The 17,760-nt window shown below is 44.2% G+C and overlaps 1 protein-coding gene across 2 annotated transcripts in view; it reads left to right on the forward strand.

Moving 5' to 3' along the window:
• HEATR6 (HEAT repeat containing 6) overlaps window positions 1–17,760 on the forward strand; it is a 353,001-nt gene that overhangs the window by 16,347 nt on the left and 318,894 nt on the right. For both annotated transcript variants that reach the window (XM_086954868.1, XM_086954869.1), the window contains exons 2-3: window positions 5,431–5,538; window positions 8,228–8,368. In XM_086954868.1, coding sequence (XP_086810994.1) covers window positions 5,431–5,538; window positions 8,228–8,368 — 249 coding nt within the window. The remainder of the gene's footprint in view (window positions 1–5,430; window positions 5,539–8,227; window positions 8,369–17,760) is intronic.

Here is a 17,760-nt window from a genome sequence, read left to right on the forward strand (position 1 = left end):
GCTTCTGTCATTACATCCAGATATATAATACAATAAGTAACATTGCACCTACAACAGGCCAGACGTTTTGGCTTTATCAATAGTTGTTAGTTGCATAAGACAAATAAGAAACAACTACAGCTTCGTTGTATATAACATCGAAAGTGCTTCAGTTCTGAAATGATGAGACTGTGAAAGAACTATAACGAGTCTCTTCAAAGATTCATGAAGGGCAAAACTAAAGAGCCCGATAGGGAGCTGACTTAGCACCTGCTTTTTAGAACAACCAGTTCTGAGCACCAGCAGGACCGGGCCCACTTAGAGCTTGGGTTCCTTGTACTATGCACCCCCGAGCGAGTCTCTGGCGGCTCAACGCAGAGCTGAGCGCCTGTTTTCATAGTCAATTCAGGTAGCCCGATATTTCTCCAAGTTACAACTTCACTTTCAGGCTGTACAACTTGGAAACAGTGGGCAAGGTTTGTCTCCTGAGCTGTGCTGTCTGAAAATGAAGCATTCACTCAGAGACATATCGGGCACATAAAAGGAACCGGTCCCAGGTGTTTTTCTGAGCATTTGTTATTGCCATCGTTTGATTGCTGGCTGTCTGGCAGTGTCCAATTTCTGTGTCTGATGGTGACCTTTGACGTCTGGGTTTCAGATATTGTCTGTAGCATTCTTCCCAGCCTGGGAGCTTGCAAATGAATACCCCACGCAAGGAGCCGTGTATTGTATGTTTTAATTCAAACTGCCCTTGATTACGTCATACTGTTCATAACCACACCTTAACCCCTCCCAGCCAGTTACGTAATACTGCAAGGGTCCTGCAAGGGTCCTAACACACATAATCTCACAACACTACAACAAAACAAAAATCGTCAAGGTCAATAGGTCTGGTGTTGGCCCCCAGCATTTTGCCTTTAGCAATTCTTTTTAGGTTTCGACCTGGCGAGGGGCTTGCCCCTCCCAGTTTGAAAACTTTTGTTTTCAGTAGGGATGTTCAGACCGCCTCTGTTTCCAATTGGCTAGCTCCATAAATGGAGGCTAGCCATTGGGAGACAGAGGCTCTGTTTTTGCCTGTACCGGGTTGCAGAACTATCGAGGAGAAGCAGGGAGCGGTGGATAGTGCATGTCACATGTGCACTTCTGCCTGACCTGTCCCGACCAAAAACCTCAACCAATTGCGTGACCATTCAGAGTTCACGTGAGCTAGGAAGCTGAAAAATGTGAGGTCGACTCCAGCAGCAGGAGTTCGCATCAGGCACTTAACGTAAATACATCGAAACAGCATGGCAGACGAGTACCTCAGGGGATGTGAGGCATTGGCCAAGGCAATCTTCACACAGACACAAGAAGACCCCCAACCAACAGGGAGTGCAGAATCCACGGTGACACCAACTAGCCTTCGTCAAAAAGGTAACACGCTAGAACGCTTGCGGCGCAAGGAAATAAGTAGATGGTGGGGGGCGACCTCATTACAAAATTATTTAGAGGTCACCCCCACGCTAGCAAAACCGAAACCAAGAGTACTACAAGATTGGATAGAAAATACCACTGCATGCTCCAGGCGCATGATGGAAATACTAATAGCAAATGCGTGGGAGGAGCAAAAATCACTGCTTGAACAAATACAGGAAGTTTTGGTTGATTTAAGGAAAGACAAAGAACAGCAAGAGGCAGAAAAATTAATTAAGTCATTGGAGGACAAAATGAAAGTGTTCGAAAAGTCTAATGTGGCAAGAAAGCAGCAGAAGTTTGTGCGTGACAAGAGGGAGAATGCTGCTGGCCGCATATTAACTTTTGCAAAAAAATATGACAAAGTAAGAACAGAACTAAGGAAAGACAAGGCCATGGAGTCCCTAGAAATGAGTAAGGATGACTCAACCACAGACCTGAGTTCAGACCAAGAGTCAGTGGACAGCACAGCATCGGGCAGCCTCGAACAACAGTCTTTTTTCCGGGAGCATCTACTGATACAGGAAGCAAAAGAACATTCAAACAGGAGGAGACCCAAACGAAAAAGGCAAGAAAGCGCAGACAGAACCTGAAAAGAAACATCAGGCACCGACAACACAAGATCCACTGGCATGGGGACAAGAGGCCAGAAAGCAAAGAAACAATAATGGAGAACACCTCCGGGAAGCGGCTGCTTGTAGTGTGTGCCTGCCTACACAGATGGGGAGACCTCGCTGCAGTTGCTGACTCCTCGAGCCCAGCTGTGTGTTTGTCAAGGAGATTGTATTTCCGGAGCCTTGCAGCCAGAACGTTTGTAACCCTCTGTGGTGCCTCGGATCGACTTGCTTTCATAAAGGAGGTGGCTTCACTGTGCGGGAAGCGGTGCTTGTAGTGTGTGCATGCCTACACAGATGGGGAGACCCCGCTGCAGTTGCTGACTCCTCTGCACGGAGGGAACTGTCTAAGTACTTTTCACTGTGTAACTTCACAGGGAATGAGGTCTCTGCTGTGTGTAACCTCACTGCACACAGAGGAAGGTCTTGGGCTGCTGTGTGCGATACAAGCTAAGAGGAGTTGCGTCTGCAGTGACTTGCCAGCAGAAGAGGGTAGCTCTAATGTGACCACGATTTCTCTTGTTATCTTGGTCTCCTCCATTCTCCCCTGCTTTCTCTCCTTCTTCTTTGTTTCTTTTCCTCTCCACGCTTTCCTTCCACCCTGTTCTCTCTCGAACCACTTCGAGTTCTTCTAGTGCAGTTTGGGATTTCACATCCATTTCCGTTTAGACCCCTCCAACTCGCCCCTTCAGTGGACTACCTGCATAGGGCACAGCACCTGGCCTTTCTTTCCTGGTTGGCCTTCCTTAAGGATAGCTGTTTCCTCTCATACCAGGGTCAGATGGTAAGTTTTGTTCCTCCAAAACGGGCTTTAGTGCATGCAGTTAAGAAGTTTATTTATTCATGTTTTTTTAAAGTGCAATAACCTGAAAGGACAGTTATGTACAACTGTTTTTGAAAACGTTGCTGTTGTGGTTTTATAGTGGAATTTTCATTGTGCTTTTGCTGGTCCCTTGACACCCGCCCCTTGGCGATCTAGGCAAGCACCAGGCATACCTTTGTAATGCTGTTATGTTCTCCCTTTCTCTCTCCTCCTTTTTCTCTCTCCTTCTCTTCCTCGCCTCCATTTCCCTCATTTTGTTTTTATCTCAGCCCTCACCTCTTTCTCACGTATGCTTCTTTCACTTTTTTCTTTGCTTTCTCTGCATTTCTTCCTTTTCTTCCTTTAACTCCATTTCTGTCTTCTCGTTTTCCCCTCCATGCACACCGTCTCTCCGTTCTCACTTTCTCTCTACACTCTGTGTCCTGTCGGCCTCTGCCTCAAACTCCTTTTTCACCCCAAAAAATTAATTGACTGCACTGAGACAGTCAGTCCCCAAGTCTAGGCAGCAACTGCCGTCCTATGATTCTTTTCCCACTCAACAGTCCCCACATTCCCAGACTCCACCAGAGCCAACACCTTGTGACTTGAAAGTTCTAAAATAAAGATCACTGCTCCATAGGTTTTTGCTAGTCCAGCCAGTGACTAGTGAATACCAATCTTGTGCTTCAGGTTTTTAAGGCACTTCTTAGCCCAGCAACTGTTTAGTGCCACTGTAGTGTTCCCTGTTTGAAGGTTATTTCTAGTCCATCCAGTGATGAGTAAATACAACTATTGTGCCTCCTCTTTTCAAGGCACTTTTTAGGCCAGCCAGGGTCCAGTATGAAAAAGGCGGGGCTTAGTGACAAATGGCAAGCGCTTGATAAATACTGCTGCCAAAATTACTAGTTTTAAAAACATGAAATACGCTTTAATGAGCTTGCAGATCGAGATTCCACCCAACGTCCGCATCGGAAAAAAAATAAAGCAGGTAACACTTCACAGAGATCTAGACCTCACTCATTGTATGTTGTGATAGCTAACAGACACGGCTGCCTGCGTGGTGTGTGTGGTACGGGAAGTGGGGGAGCAGCGGAGCAGCCTGCGTGCTGAAGTCACTCTGCCAGAGGCAGTGGTTTGTGCCTGTGCTGGAGACACTGCTACCTGCACTGCCAGGCTGCGCTGCTGTCGGGCCGGCCGGTCTGCGCTGTGCGAGGTCAGCTGTTGCACGACTGCGCATGACACACACGCTCATCCGTTCAACCTTGCTGCGATATACAGGGACGGATGAGACCAACGCACCCCGGCTGCCTCTGTCCGCGAGTGTAAGGCTGAGCATGTCACATCCACCCTGCTGCTGTCAGTGTGTGTATGCGAGACGCATTCATGGCACTGCTTTCACTACCGTACACGCATGGCTGTAGAACATGCACCTTCTGCTGTCAGCGATGCTGTGTAGGATAGAGCAGGGCACTGCAACCGCTGTCACAGCAACTGTAGTCGCATATTACACTCGCTGCTGCTAGAACAAGTTATTATTACAGTGCCACAGCACACAACGCAGACCAGAAAGTATTTGGTACATTCGCGCAGCATGTGCATTAACCCGCTGGCCTTCCCTCCCAGTTTTAGTCATGGAACATTGCGTTGACAACGAAAGGCATGTTTTTATTTTCCTTATTATTTTCACACGCATGAAATGCCCTGGTTGTGCCACACAGATTGTGCTGAGATAATGCAAAGCACTGGTGCATGCATTACAAAAGAATAATTGCCCAGACAGCAAAACGTACATTCCTACGGTATGCATTACCGCCTTTCAGTATATTATTACGCCGGGCATGTGGGGTGAGTTCATAATGTATAATCTGACAGGTTATAAAATAACAATGTTTGAAGTGTGTAAATGCCCGCTAAGAATCTGAGTGGCGTACTAGCTAGATTACCTTAAAACGGGGCTCAACAATTTATTTTTGTTATGTGGCCCTAATTTGCAGATGTTGGTCTACTGTGCTATATGGCGCCATCGTCTAGGCTTGCATTGTGTGTGGAGCTCTGTGTGTGTGTGGGGGGGGCTCTGTGTGTTGTGTGTGTGGGGGGCTCTGTGTGTGTGGGGGGGGGGTCTGTGTGTGGCTCTGTGTATGTGGAGGGGGCTCTGTGTGTGTGTGTGTGTGGCTGTGTGTGTGTGGGGCTGTGCGTGTCTGTGTGTGGGGGGCTCTGTGTGTGTGTGTGGCTCTGTGTGCGTGTGGCTGTGTGTGTGGGTGCAAATGCAATAGGTCTCGCATTTGCGAAAGATTAAGCTATTGACATTGTAAATGACAATGCCATTTATTTATCTGTTTTCAAAACCAACACATAAATAAACAATTTGGCAATTACAATTCCAATAGCTCTAACTTTGTCAAAGGCGAAACCGTTGCATTGTAAATGCTTGTTTTAGATATGCATCCACGTTTCTCAAAGCACCAGCATGCAATTGCCTAGGTTTGTTAAGGGTTAACACAATAAAAGATATTTTTCCCATTTCCCTTCATATGAGATATTGGCTTCAGGAATGCAGATTAACCTTTCTCTTTTATGTTGCAGGATGTTTGTGGGTTGCTTGTTCAAGCTTGCAGACTTGTCCAGCTTAATCAGGAGCATCTGGTCAGCAAAGTTTGCCAACTTATTCATCATTTACTCAACAGGTTACAGGTGGGTTTCAGAATTTCTTCTGCCTCAGGTGATAGACGAATAATATTCAGCTAGCCAAGGGTTGTCCTACAATTGGTTACTTTGAGGAGCTTTAGATTTTTCTATTCCCTACCATAGTCAGCAGTGACTAAAGTTTGGACAGCTCTGTGATTATTGGGAATTGTTACTGGTATGGAAGACACTGTTTATGGCTTCTAGCCCTCCTTCAACTCAAGCCCTTATATCCGGGTGGTGGTTTGAATTTGTTTAGGGTACTGCGGTTGGAAAGAATATTCTTGGAGAGGTTGTGGCGAATAAATAAATAATATTCACAATTTTATTCTGGAGTTCCTAATTTGAAATGTAATATTTTCCAGTGCATTTTCATTTATTTTCCTTTAATTTATGCTGCATTTTAGTACGTCATTTTTACTTTCAAAATGCAGATGTAAACTATACATGTGGGGATAATCCAGTTTTTTGTTTAACAAAATGAAGATCCTCTATTTATTTTTTTAATGGCCTGTAAACTACTTTGTGATCATGAAATATAGAATGAACAATGTTCTATAATTCTTCAATTCTGTAAAGAAAACACATCGAATAGTGTTTCCAATTGACTAAAATAAAAGCAGTTTTTCTTTGGTTCACATTTGTGTGTCTTTGATTGCTCTGAGGGAGTTAAAAATGTGTTCTTTGTGTCAGTTTGATAATTCCTATGCATACTTCCTTTTAGAAGGACATACAGAGACCAACTTTTGAGGCATACTAAGTATCGGATCACTTCTGATTGTGCTGTCTGCCCTTGAAAATTGAATAGGAGTGTTTTGGTTTTTAATTTGTTAGGATGACAAATGTATGTTTCAAAACATTATTGTTGGTCATTATTTTCCCTGTGTGGCGAAATTACTGATGTTGCGGAAGATGATCACCTATTCCATTCCTTCACCCTATTTATGTAGATAAATGGGATCAGCATGCAATAGCAGTGCAAGAATAATTGTAGCCCTTCCCACAAGAAAATTGCAATAAAACAGGCTTTACATTTATCAGTGATTGTGTTGGCAAATAAATAGCACTTGAGAGATTAGCTTCAATGTCATTTATTCAACAATTTAGTAGCAGTAGCGCATTTAATATGTAGAAGGACTGTAACGGTCAAACATGCGGAAACCATTAAACCAAATGAATAACAAATACATATTGTATGGTGTTAGCTTTACCACCCTAATATCCTATTCAGAGAGAACCTGGCAAATGCAATAACCTCTGTTCACGATCTGTCACTTGAATTTTATTTTATTACGTACTCTTCTTTATGGGGATGCAAGCTGTGATACTAAGATAGAGTTACTGTAATACATTTTAATTTAATGCTGCAAGTTTTAGAATGGGATTGAACAAAATATCCTTGAATACCTAGGTAATTAAAACAATATTAGAGCCAAGACTGCTGGGCAAACAGCACAACACATTTCTCTTTGTCCATTTAATTTGCACATCAACCTAGCGGTGCAACCCAGTGTGTATAGTTTTTCATATAGGCACATTTTTAATTGGAGCATGAATCATGTGTCGAATCTGTTAAATATTCAGTTTTGTGTAAACTTGTCATGAAGTTAGTATACTACTGGAAAAGCCGAGGACACTGAATACTACTTCACGTAGTCTGTTAAATACAACTCTCTTGAACATTGTTTAGGGGGCTTAGTAGTGTGTTCACTGGGAAGACATTCATAATTGATTTGATTAGGAAGACATTTTTACTTCCTCTTCATTTGTACTGTTATAGTTGAGAGGGAGTTCACTGTTTCTATGTTTGCTTTGTGAATATCATTAATGTGAAAGGACATAAGTTAGTATTAATATAAAAAATGTGTCCATTATTTGAAACTTTATACCAGTCTCACCGTTTTGTAGTTCTGTCCCTTACAAATCATTACTTACCCAACTGGTTATTGTTTTTTTTTACCCTGAAGTATGAAAGTACGAATCTACACTGTTGAGACTGGATCATTTATCATGCTGGTTACAGGTAGATCTTTGAAGCAGATGCATTACCCTGCTGCACACCATATGTAGCAATCTAAAATACAATTTTAAGCACAGCGTACCCGTGATGGCTGAAAAGTATCATGAAGCACCTCAAATGGCTTATATTACAACTCATTTTTAAATTTTGATATTAATAATTTGAGTTACATTTTGAAATGCATTTATTCCTTTTTTGTAACCGCGCGTCATGTGTTACTCACAACGAATAAGTATACGGCACAATGAGAATCATAACTCCATAATAACAAGTCAATACATGCACACTGGTAAAGTTAAATAAAAGAAAATACAAAAAAGTAAGACAATGCAGCTGCAGTAACATTATGCATCAACACAGTTCGTGTGATAATTGAGTAAAATAAATTGGTTAATATAGTGACACCTGTTGTATATCGTACGAAAAAATGTCGAAAAAGCTGTTGTAAACTACTGTATAAATATAAATATTATACTTATTAAGTTGGCATGTGAAAGGCTTGAATGGATACTTGTCAACCTTTGTTTATATCTTTCTATGTAATTCGGAACTACGTGGATTCAATTGTCTGTATTTTAGTCTCAATTTAACTTGACACATTTGGAGAGGCGGCATCGTTTTTTTCAGGATATACTTGTGAGATATATGCTTGTTAACATTTGTGTTTATTTATCACAGGTGATAGTTGATGAGCAGAACTTGGATTTTCTCCTCCAATATTCAATTTCTGCTTTAAAGAAGTGCAGTTCGTGGACCCATGTGGAAATTCTTCAGGCCTTGGCAGCCCTTGTTTATAACAATGGACCAAAATGTCAGAAGGTGAGGTAATAATATGGGGCTTTACTAGTGAAGGAAATGTTTTGTAAAAATGTGCCTATTTTATGACTGACAGTTTTATTTGCTTTTGACAGTTAAAATGCCATCGCCTCCATCTGAAACCGGCAACATGAAATGCATATAAAAATAAAAAAAGTGAATAAATCTTGTTTAATTAGTTGTTTAATATCTTTGTCCATAGTGTGGGCATGCATCACCTAGAGACGAGATCCAGAATGAAATCTGGTCCCCTGACTTTGTAAGGCTCCTGTGGGACCATCCTAAGAATTCTTAGTTTGCTTGAATAGATCAAGCTCAATTAATTCAGTCTTGTAAAGAACACAGGAGTGTGACCCATAAACCAAGTCAAGATTAGGGTTCAAAGGTGTATAGAATTACAATATCCCAACAGGTAACATTTAGGAAGACAATTACTGTAGTATGCAAAAAGCATTACACGAGAAAGCAAAATAAGCAGACAAAAAATTCAAACGATTTATATATAATAATTGCTTATATATTTGATTTATGTTGAAAAAATCGGAAAAGGTCAAGTTGAATAATTAGAGCAGCACAGGGATCAAAAATGTCAAATGACAACCGAAAGTAGACTTGGTGCACAAATATATACAAGTGGTGTAAAGCGACGCAAGTGATGGGGTGAACAACGTGGACGGCGCAACGTGAACAATGTGAGAATATTATACAGTGATCCTTCGCTAGCACCACGCCTGGATTAATTCGCGCTACAGACCTGAAATCACTACAGGTCCCACCGGCCGGAGAGACGTGACTGTTGCCTGTCTCCATTTGCCGGACCTCTGATGGTATAAATGAATACCGATCACGATTGGTCCTGCCCGCCGGAGCCCCTCCACTGCCTAGACGCCCGCGTTAAGGCGCTCCGTCGCTTCCTAATTCTACCAAGATCCCCCGGATTCATCACGCGCAGGTCCAATTCAGCGCCTTCTCTACAGCCTAGAAAATGTGACAACCCCTTCCTGAAGATGGTCCTAATTGATCAGGGACCGAAACGTCGTCGACCCCACAGCGCTATTTATGACTCAATATTCAGTTTGGCTCTAATGAAATTGTGATTTGTGATTCTAAGTCACCTTAACTATGTCCCACACTGAACCACTCACTGTATAATATTCTCACCTTGTTCATGTTGCGCCGTCCACGCTGTTCACCCCATCACTTGCGTCGCTTTACACCACTTGTATATATTTGTGCACCAAGTCTATTTTCGGTTGTCATTTGAAATTTTTGATCCCTGTGCTGCTCTAATTTTTCAACTTGACCTTTTCCGATTTTTTTCAACATAATCAAATATATAAGCAATTATTATATATAAATCGTTTGAATTTTTTGTCTCCTTATTTTGCTTTCTCGTGTAATGCTTTTTGCATACTACAGTAATTGTCTTCCTAAATGTTACCTGTAAGGATATTGTAATTCTATACACAATTCATTCAGTGGCGCAATACCCTGCTGACGGATACATTCAGTGTTAAATGCCTTAGGTTTGTTATTGAGGGACATGATGATTTTCTCCATTGCTAGACTCCCATATCCATATTGACAAATTTCTCCTTGTTGGGATATTCAGCTTATCCCATAACCCCAGAATTCACTACAGCGAGTTGTAGAGTGTCATGAATATTTATCTTCCCCTATTATGTTATTAAAATTTCTAAAGCGTGACTGCTACCCTAAGGTGTCCTGGCGCTGAGCACTGCTTAATTGGTTCCTGTAGAGTGAGACAGCTAAAATGTGAATAACCATGTAGAAAATAGCAAGCACTCCCCAGGCTGGGTAACTCCCAGCTTCATCAGAGTTTTGCAGTGAGGAATGTGCATCACAAACATCTTTTAAACTACCTATAATATATGGTATCAGTACTTTTTCAATTTTGGACAATACCATGACAAATGCAAAAAAGCCCCTGCTGCCCCACCCCAACTCCACTGCCAGCATAAGCCTGCCCTCTTGGTATTGTAAGCATGTATTTTCTCAGGTGTTAAGGATCAGCCCCTGCCAACTTTGTACATTGCTTCTTTCCTTGTTACATTTCTAAAAGTTCTGTAAGACCTCTCAAATGTTGTTTTCCCATTTCAAGTGAATAAGTCCCTCCTCCAACCAGTACTTTTTCCTTTCTCATTTGACTTGGTGTCTTCTTGCTGCCAAAAGGGTTATGTAGATAGTGGTAATGAGAAGTTTATCTTGTTCTTCCCCTTGATATATTTCTCAAATGTCAAGATTTCTATGAAAGCCCAAGTTTTCATTGATGGATGTAGAGTAAAATGCATTTTTGTAGCTAACACAGTAATTCTTTTTTAGGGACTCAAATTTCTGTTATAAATTGCCTAGATATCTTAAGCTGACCATTCCAGAATAATGAGCCTAGCATGAGATGTTTTTATTTGTCCATGTTTGGAATCTCCACTCAACTTTTTCACCTTGCTACCCAAGCTCCTGGTGAGAATTCAGTATTATAAAATAAAGGCGTAAACGGAGAAATGGAAACACCCAGAAGCCCTTTATCGCGTCCACCCTGTCCCAATCACCAGTTGTCACTCCGGTTACTATTTTCAAAAATAATATTTTCGCCAGCCAAAGAAATATCCAGAATGGGGCATCTGATATCCTTTGCTTTATGAAGTATCACTGCTTTGCATATCGTACCCATTCAACATTATGTTTCAGGTGGCCTGCTTGAAAACAGGATGAGGAATACCACCTCTCCCTACACAGATGGAACACAGATGAATTTAACTACCATATGTCCTCTGCAAACAAAATTCTTTATTGCAGTGCAAAGCTGTTTAATGATAGCAGTATTAGTAGTGGGAGAGACAGGGTCTTGGATTATATGGCCATTTTCAATGGCGCACTACTGCATGTTATTTTATGTTAGCAAGCACTTGTAAAGCGCGCGTACACCCTAGGGTTTCATGGCGCTAGAACTGAAGACTATTGCAGCCGAGATACCAGACATAGGTTTGCTCAAATAGCCATGTTTTTAAAACCTTCCTGAAGCTGAGAAGGTTATCACAGCTTCTGAGCACCAAGGGAAGAGAGTTCCAGAGTCTGCGGGGCCAAGTGAGAAAAGCGGCAGCCTCCCTGTCGTTTCCATCTGAAAAACGAAGTAGTAAGCAGGAAGTGGTGGGCTGAGCGGAGGCTGCGCCGAGGGATATATTTGTTAATCATACTGCTGATGAATCTGGGGCTTTTGCTGTGCAAAGCCTTAAAGGCTAGGCAGCAGGTCTTAAAGGCTACTCGTTTGGATATCGGGAGCCAGTGGAGTTGTGCCAGGCCAGGTCTGGCTGACAGCCACTTGGGTTGTTTATGAATCAGTCTGACTGCCTGATTCTGGACCATTTGAAGTCTTTTTTTGTGGACCAACAGGTAGACCGAGATAGATAGAGTTAGAGAAGTCGAGCCGTGAGAGTATGAGGGCTAGCACCACCTGTATTAAAGCTGAATAGGTCAGCAGGTGTGCGATTTTCCGCAGTTGGTGGACACCAACCTGTCCGCGAAGCGAGAGGTCGGCGTTGATTATGACCCCATGGCTTTTCACGGAGGGAGAGGGGGTGGCGTGAGACCCAAGTTCTAACGGCCAAAAGTGCATGCCCCAGCTGTTCTTGCTGTTCCCAAGTAACACCAGCTCCGTCTTGCCCGGGTTGTGTTTCAAATGGTGCACATCCATTTAATGCTGGATGTGAAGCATGGTAGATTGGAACTCCATTACGGCATTGGGAGAGCCAAGTGGAAATATGATCTGGAGATGGTCGGCATAGTTAAAGACAGTGATGTTTCTGTTTTTAAGTGAGTGAATCAGCGGTCTCAGATATAAATTAAAAAGCAGCGGGGACAAGGAAGAACCCTGTGGGACCCCACAGGTGGAGGAGAGCTTGGAGGCAGTAAAATTCCCAAGCCTTACTGCTTGAGTGCGGTCAACCAGGATGGATGTAATCCATCCAAGTGTGGGTCCACGCAGGCCTGCTTGCTCGACATGGTTCAACAAGATGGTATAGTCGACCGTGTCGAACATGGCAGACAAATCAAGGAGCACCAGTGCTTGATGGTCACCCCTGTCAGCATTTGCTCTAAGGGTATCCAGGACTGCAAGGATCAAAGCCTCCGTTGAATGCGCCGGACGGAACCCAGCTTGATTTGGCTCTAGGTAGTCCGAGCATTCAATAAAGCTAGACACGCACCTAGCTACATGGGCCTCTAGTATTTTTGCAAGGAAGGGGAGGAGAGAGATAGGGCGGTAGTTAACAGGGTTGCTAGGGTCCACCCCAGGAGTTTTTTATAAGGGGGACTACCGTCTCATGCTTGAATGCGCTGGGGACCTTGCCTTGGGCAAGGGACTCATTAAGGAGAGGGAGCACGCTCTGAGGCAAGGTGGTAAATATCTCTTTTGACACTTGTGGGGGACAACAGTCATCAGGTGATCCCGATTTGACACAGATCATAAGTTCTGATGGTATTTTAGGACAGATGGGTTGGAGGATATCTAATATGCAGTGATTGCTAGAAATATCATCCAATCGTTCCCAGTTGATGGTGTTGGGGAGGCTAGCTTTAATGAAAGAGATTTTGTCCAGAAAGAAAACATTCAGGGAATTACAAAGATCTTGAGTGAGGGTCTGAGTCAGCAAGGTTCTAGCGTCATTGCATAAATCGTTCACAATGTTAAAGATTTCTTTAGACTTGTTGTGAGCATTAAGTAGTTTTGTGGCGAAATAAGCCGTTTTAGTAGTCGGAATGGCTTTTTTATATTCTCTCCGGGCAGTGGCAAATTGTTTCCTGTCTTCAATTAAGTATCTTAATCTCCATTTTCTCTCAAATTGGCTCAGCTCAAGTCTTTGATTTTTAAGATCGGTAGTAAACCATTTGTGCGCCTCAGAGTGGCGAGCACAGGAGAATTTAACGATTGGGGCGTGAGTGTTGCTAGCGGATAGTAGCCACTCAGTAACTTTGCTCTCCATGGAGTTGACGTCCCGACTAAAGGTGGGTACAGAGTTCTCCAAGGTTTTGATGAAATCCTATTTGTTTAAAGATTTCCACTTCCTGGTTTCATCTCCCACCAGGGGGTGGACTTATTGTGACTGCTGGAAATAATTGTGAATTGTATCAGGTGAAGATCTGACCAAATGCAAGGGGAGATTAGCGGAGTGATAAGTGAAATATTGTGGGTCCAAATGTGATCCAAAATATGTCCCTTTTCATGAGTGGGTTTGTGTAAGTTCTGGACTAAGTTCAAATTAGATAGCAGTTCGGATAGTTCAGCTGCATGAGGTCCCCCGGAGACATCGTTGAACCAGTAGTTCAAGTCCCCAACCAGGAGCACCTTAGCGTAGTTTATCATCAGTGGCCATTTGCTCACTTAGGGACATAGGAAAGGTAGGCTTTGCCTGTGGGGGCGGTAAATAAGAACCAACACCAAGGAACTTGTGTCCGTGTCCAGTTTTATAACCATATTCTCTACCTCCGGAAGTGTGAGAGAGGTCATGGTGGTGAATTTTAAAATGTTGTTGATTATGGCAGCAACACCTCCTCCCGCCTTACCAGGCACCCGATTTACCGGCAAGATATAATAGTCGGAAGGGAGGACTGCTAAGATATCGGGCAAAGCATCCTGGGTGAGCCAGGTTTCGGTGATGAGAAGAACATCCGGTTTGTCCGATGTAAACAGCAGGAAGATGTCGTTGATGTTTTGCCAAGGAACGAGTTTTGAGGTAGATGAGGCAGAGGCCGGTTTGCTTGGTAGCTGTGGTTTTGGTAGTTACAGGAGGGTGTGAAATAGGAGCGGTGGGACAGACGTGCTCTGTGTGAGATGATGAGATGTCATTAGTTAAGATGCGACCATGGGTGGTGGGGTCTAAAGGAGGACATGATTTCACAGACGGTCTAAGTGATCTTAGCTTCCCAGGAGTGTAGCTTATAGTTTTTCCATGGCCCCTGTGCCTGGCCGGGAGCGGACAGGCGCACAGGCTTGCCTTTGGCGCACCGCCGTCGCGTCCGCTGCGTGCGTCCGCGGCACGTTCTAAACATGGGCCGATTTATACTCGGGTGGGGGGGCATGTCTCTCTCTACCGGTCCGCCCTCCACTCAAACAGTAATCGGCTGCGTTGGACCTGGGTCGGAGCGGGAGGCGTGCAGCGAAGTGGTGAGCCAAAGCAGCTTCTTACGGCGAGTGCACAGGTTTTTAAAATGACTTGACCAAATGTAAATAAAGATTTTAAAAGGTGAAGAGAGCAACACACAGCGCAGCCAGCAGTGACGCGACATGCAAGCTTCAATCGCGGGTTCCTGGGTCTGAATCCCTTTGGTGTGGTTCTGTCAGGAGGGGCTTGTCTCGCTCTACCGGTCCGCCCTCCACTCAAACAGCAATCAGCTGCGGTGGACCGGGGTCGGAACGGGAGGCATGCTGCGAAGTGGTGAGCCAAAGCAGCTTCTTACGGCGAGTGAACAGGTTTTTAAAATGACTTGACCAAATGTAAATAAAGATTTTAAAAGGTGAAGAGAGCAACACACAGCGCAGGGCGCAGCCAGCAGTAATGCGACAAGCAAGCTTCAATGAAAGTCCGCTTTCCCGTATGCTTAATTTGTAGTGTCGGTCTTACTTCGCTCAGCAGGAGGCAAATATTCAAGATCACAATCTGCGCTATTGAGGAGGCAATCCAGATTCCCAGATAGGTAATTTGGTTAGGAGGGTTGTGTTAACTGTTGTCATTTGACCTGAGGGACTATTCAATGAGAATGCCTCAGACCCCTGTAAAGTGATCTTGTATACTAATATTTTTCTAGATAGTCTAGCAGGAAAGGCAGGGAGGGCATTGGGTCCTCTACTGATACCATAATTTTGCCACAGATAAAGTAAGTTCAAACCAGTTGCCTCCAAATCACATCCCGTTGATGTCATTATAACAAATATAGTCTGAAAATGGTTTCAGAGTGAGATCAAATGGCCGGGGCGACAAAGTGCTTCCCATCCAAGTAATTCTCTTGATTAGGATACTCCTTAAGGATACGCCGCTTACATTAATGTTTGTCTTATGATTCTGGTAGCTGCTTTATGTAGTTCCAGTAAACCATGTAAAACTTTTTTTTTTTAGCATCTAGCTACAAGAGTACAGTGTTCTTGTAAATGCTGTCTACATTATGTTCTTCTTTGTGTTTTCTCCATGCTGCCATCCATGAATCAAATCCAGTTGGTCTGGGTCAACCAGATCTGTTACCAGCTGGTTCAAGCATGCTGCCAAAATGCCCAAAACCTCTTGGTGTCTAAATTTATAAGCAATCGAGGCCCGTATCAGCTGCAATCAGTATGGTCCTTTTTTTTAAACTGTTTTTATTGAGAACAAATTACAGCATTAAATACATTATACTGACATCTCTGGCAAATTACACAAATTCAGCATTGTTTCACCACCTTCAAACAATCAGGATTACATAGCATTACAATCACAGGCGGCATTACATTTCTATTATGGTTACTGCTATGTGCTCGGGTCTAAACATCGGGAGAACCCTCTACACGTCTATATGCAGTTGCGTATTATCCTCGGCTGCCCGGTGTGGGGGCCATCAACGTATTGCCCACCTTCCCCAACAAGGATTGTCTCTCCCTCCGCAATTCCACAGTAAATGTAAATGTAGTATACTTGTAAAGCGCACAGCTGCCCCCAGCAACGGGGCGTTCCGGCGCTGTATAACGCTGTGGAACCCTTCCTGGCTCTCCCTGTGAGATACCCCTCCTGGGCACCCCCAAGGTGAAGCCAGGCATCCCAGTGTTGTTGGGGCCGTTGTGGTGATTAAGCAAGCTATTGCCCAGAGTTGCAGAGTGGGACCCATGATTAGAGTAGGCGCTGAGGCGAGAATTATCGAGTCCTCGGACATTGAGCCCAAGACCCTGCTGCGTCGGGACTTGAACCCTGGTCCCTGGCCTGATCTCTGCTTCTGAGTCTGCCGCTCTAACCAGTGAGCCACACTTCCACACAGAGGACATGTGGATCTCAACCCTATATTTGTTCCATTTTCCCCACTTATGATCCCATTTACTTGGGCACCCTCTCCCTTTATACACAGTTTTTCGGCAATCATGGCGTAGTCCATGTCTTTTGCCCAGTCGAATATGTGCGGAGTAGTGTCCACCCCCCATTTCTGGGCGATATTTCGTTTTGCTATATTCCAGCCCATCGTGGCCCAAGACTGCTCCGCCTGCGAGAGGTCAGTAGCCTCCCAGATATTAAGGAGACAAAGTGTGGGCAATGGTTGTATGGGTTTGTCACAAGCCCTGGCCTTGTCGGGTGATATCTGTCCAAAATTGTTGGATGTGGGGGCAGTCCCAGAGAATGTGTGTGAATGTGCCTGCCTGGTTACATCGCTGGAGGCAGAGTGGATCAGGCCACCTACCCAGCCTAAATAACAATTTGGCATAAAAATATACCATTTGGAGAATCTTGACCTAGACTAGCCACAGTCGCATCTGAATCGCCAACACTCGAGATGAGGCTAGCGCCTCTCTCCAGTCCTCATCGGCTATCTCCCCCAAATCAGTCTCCCAGCTCGACCGCAGGTTCAGCTTTGGGTCGGTTCGGTTGTTGACTAGCTTCTTATACGTGAGGGAAATAGCCTTACGGTCCATTGGGTCCAGCAATAGTCTGTCCTCTAGCAGAGAGGAATCCGGAAGGAGGGTATCCTTAGGGAGGGCCGAATCTATGGCATGACTGATCTGGAGATATCGAAAAGCCTCCGACGATGCTAATTAGTACTCCATTTTGAGGTCCTCGAACGTTGCCTTCTTCCTTTCACCCACATGTCCCCCACAGTAGAAATCCCAATCATATCCCATTTATCAAACCTCGAACCGGTACTGAGGCGGCCCAAAATGTCCGGCTCCCACAAGGGGGTAGCCTTCGTCTGGAATCTCAGCCTTCGCTGGACTCCATGCCACACTTCCACCATACGTGCAGTGGGGCCAGTCAGATGCATCTTCTGATAGTTTGTGTACAATGCCCTGCTGTAGCCCCCCTTACCCCTTACCCATTAGCCAATGGTCCATGCAAAAACTAGGGTCGTCATGCGGTCTGTAAATGGCTATAAATTGCGATGACTGATAATAGAGACGCATGTCCGGCAACCTATAACCCAATCATAGCACCTCATAGTGAGCTTATTTATGACAATCCGGGATGGTCGATTCTCCCACAACAATTCCCGCACTGCTGCTTCAATCTGCAAAAAATAAGAGTTGGGAACTGGATTGGGCGCATTTTGTAGGGCTTAGAGAAAGCGTTGCAGGGCGAGCATTTTAAATCGGGATGCACGTCCCAAGAGAGTAAGGGGCAGTGCCCGCCAATGGGGGACGTCTCACCTAA

Source organism: Lissotriton vulgaris, chromosome 2_1 (assembly GCF_964263255.1).
Source record: "Lissotriton vulgaris chromosome 2_1, aLisVul1.2, whole genome shotgun sequence".
Lineage (NCBI taxonomy): Eukaryota > Metazoa > Chordata > Amphibia > Caudata > Salamandridae > Lissotriton > Lissotriton vulgaris.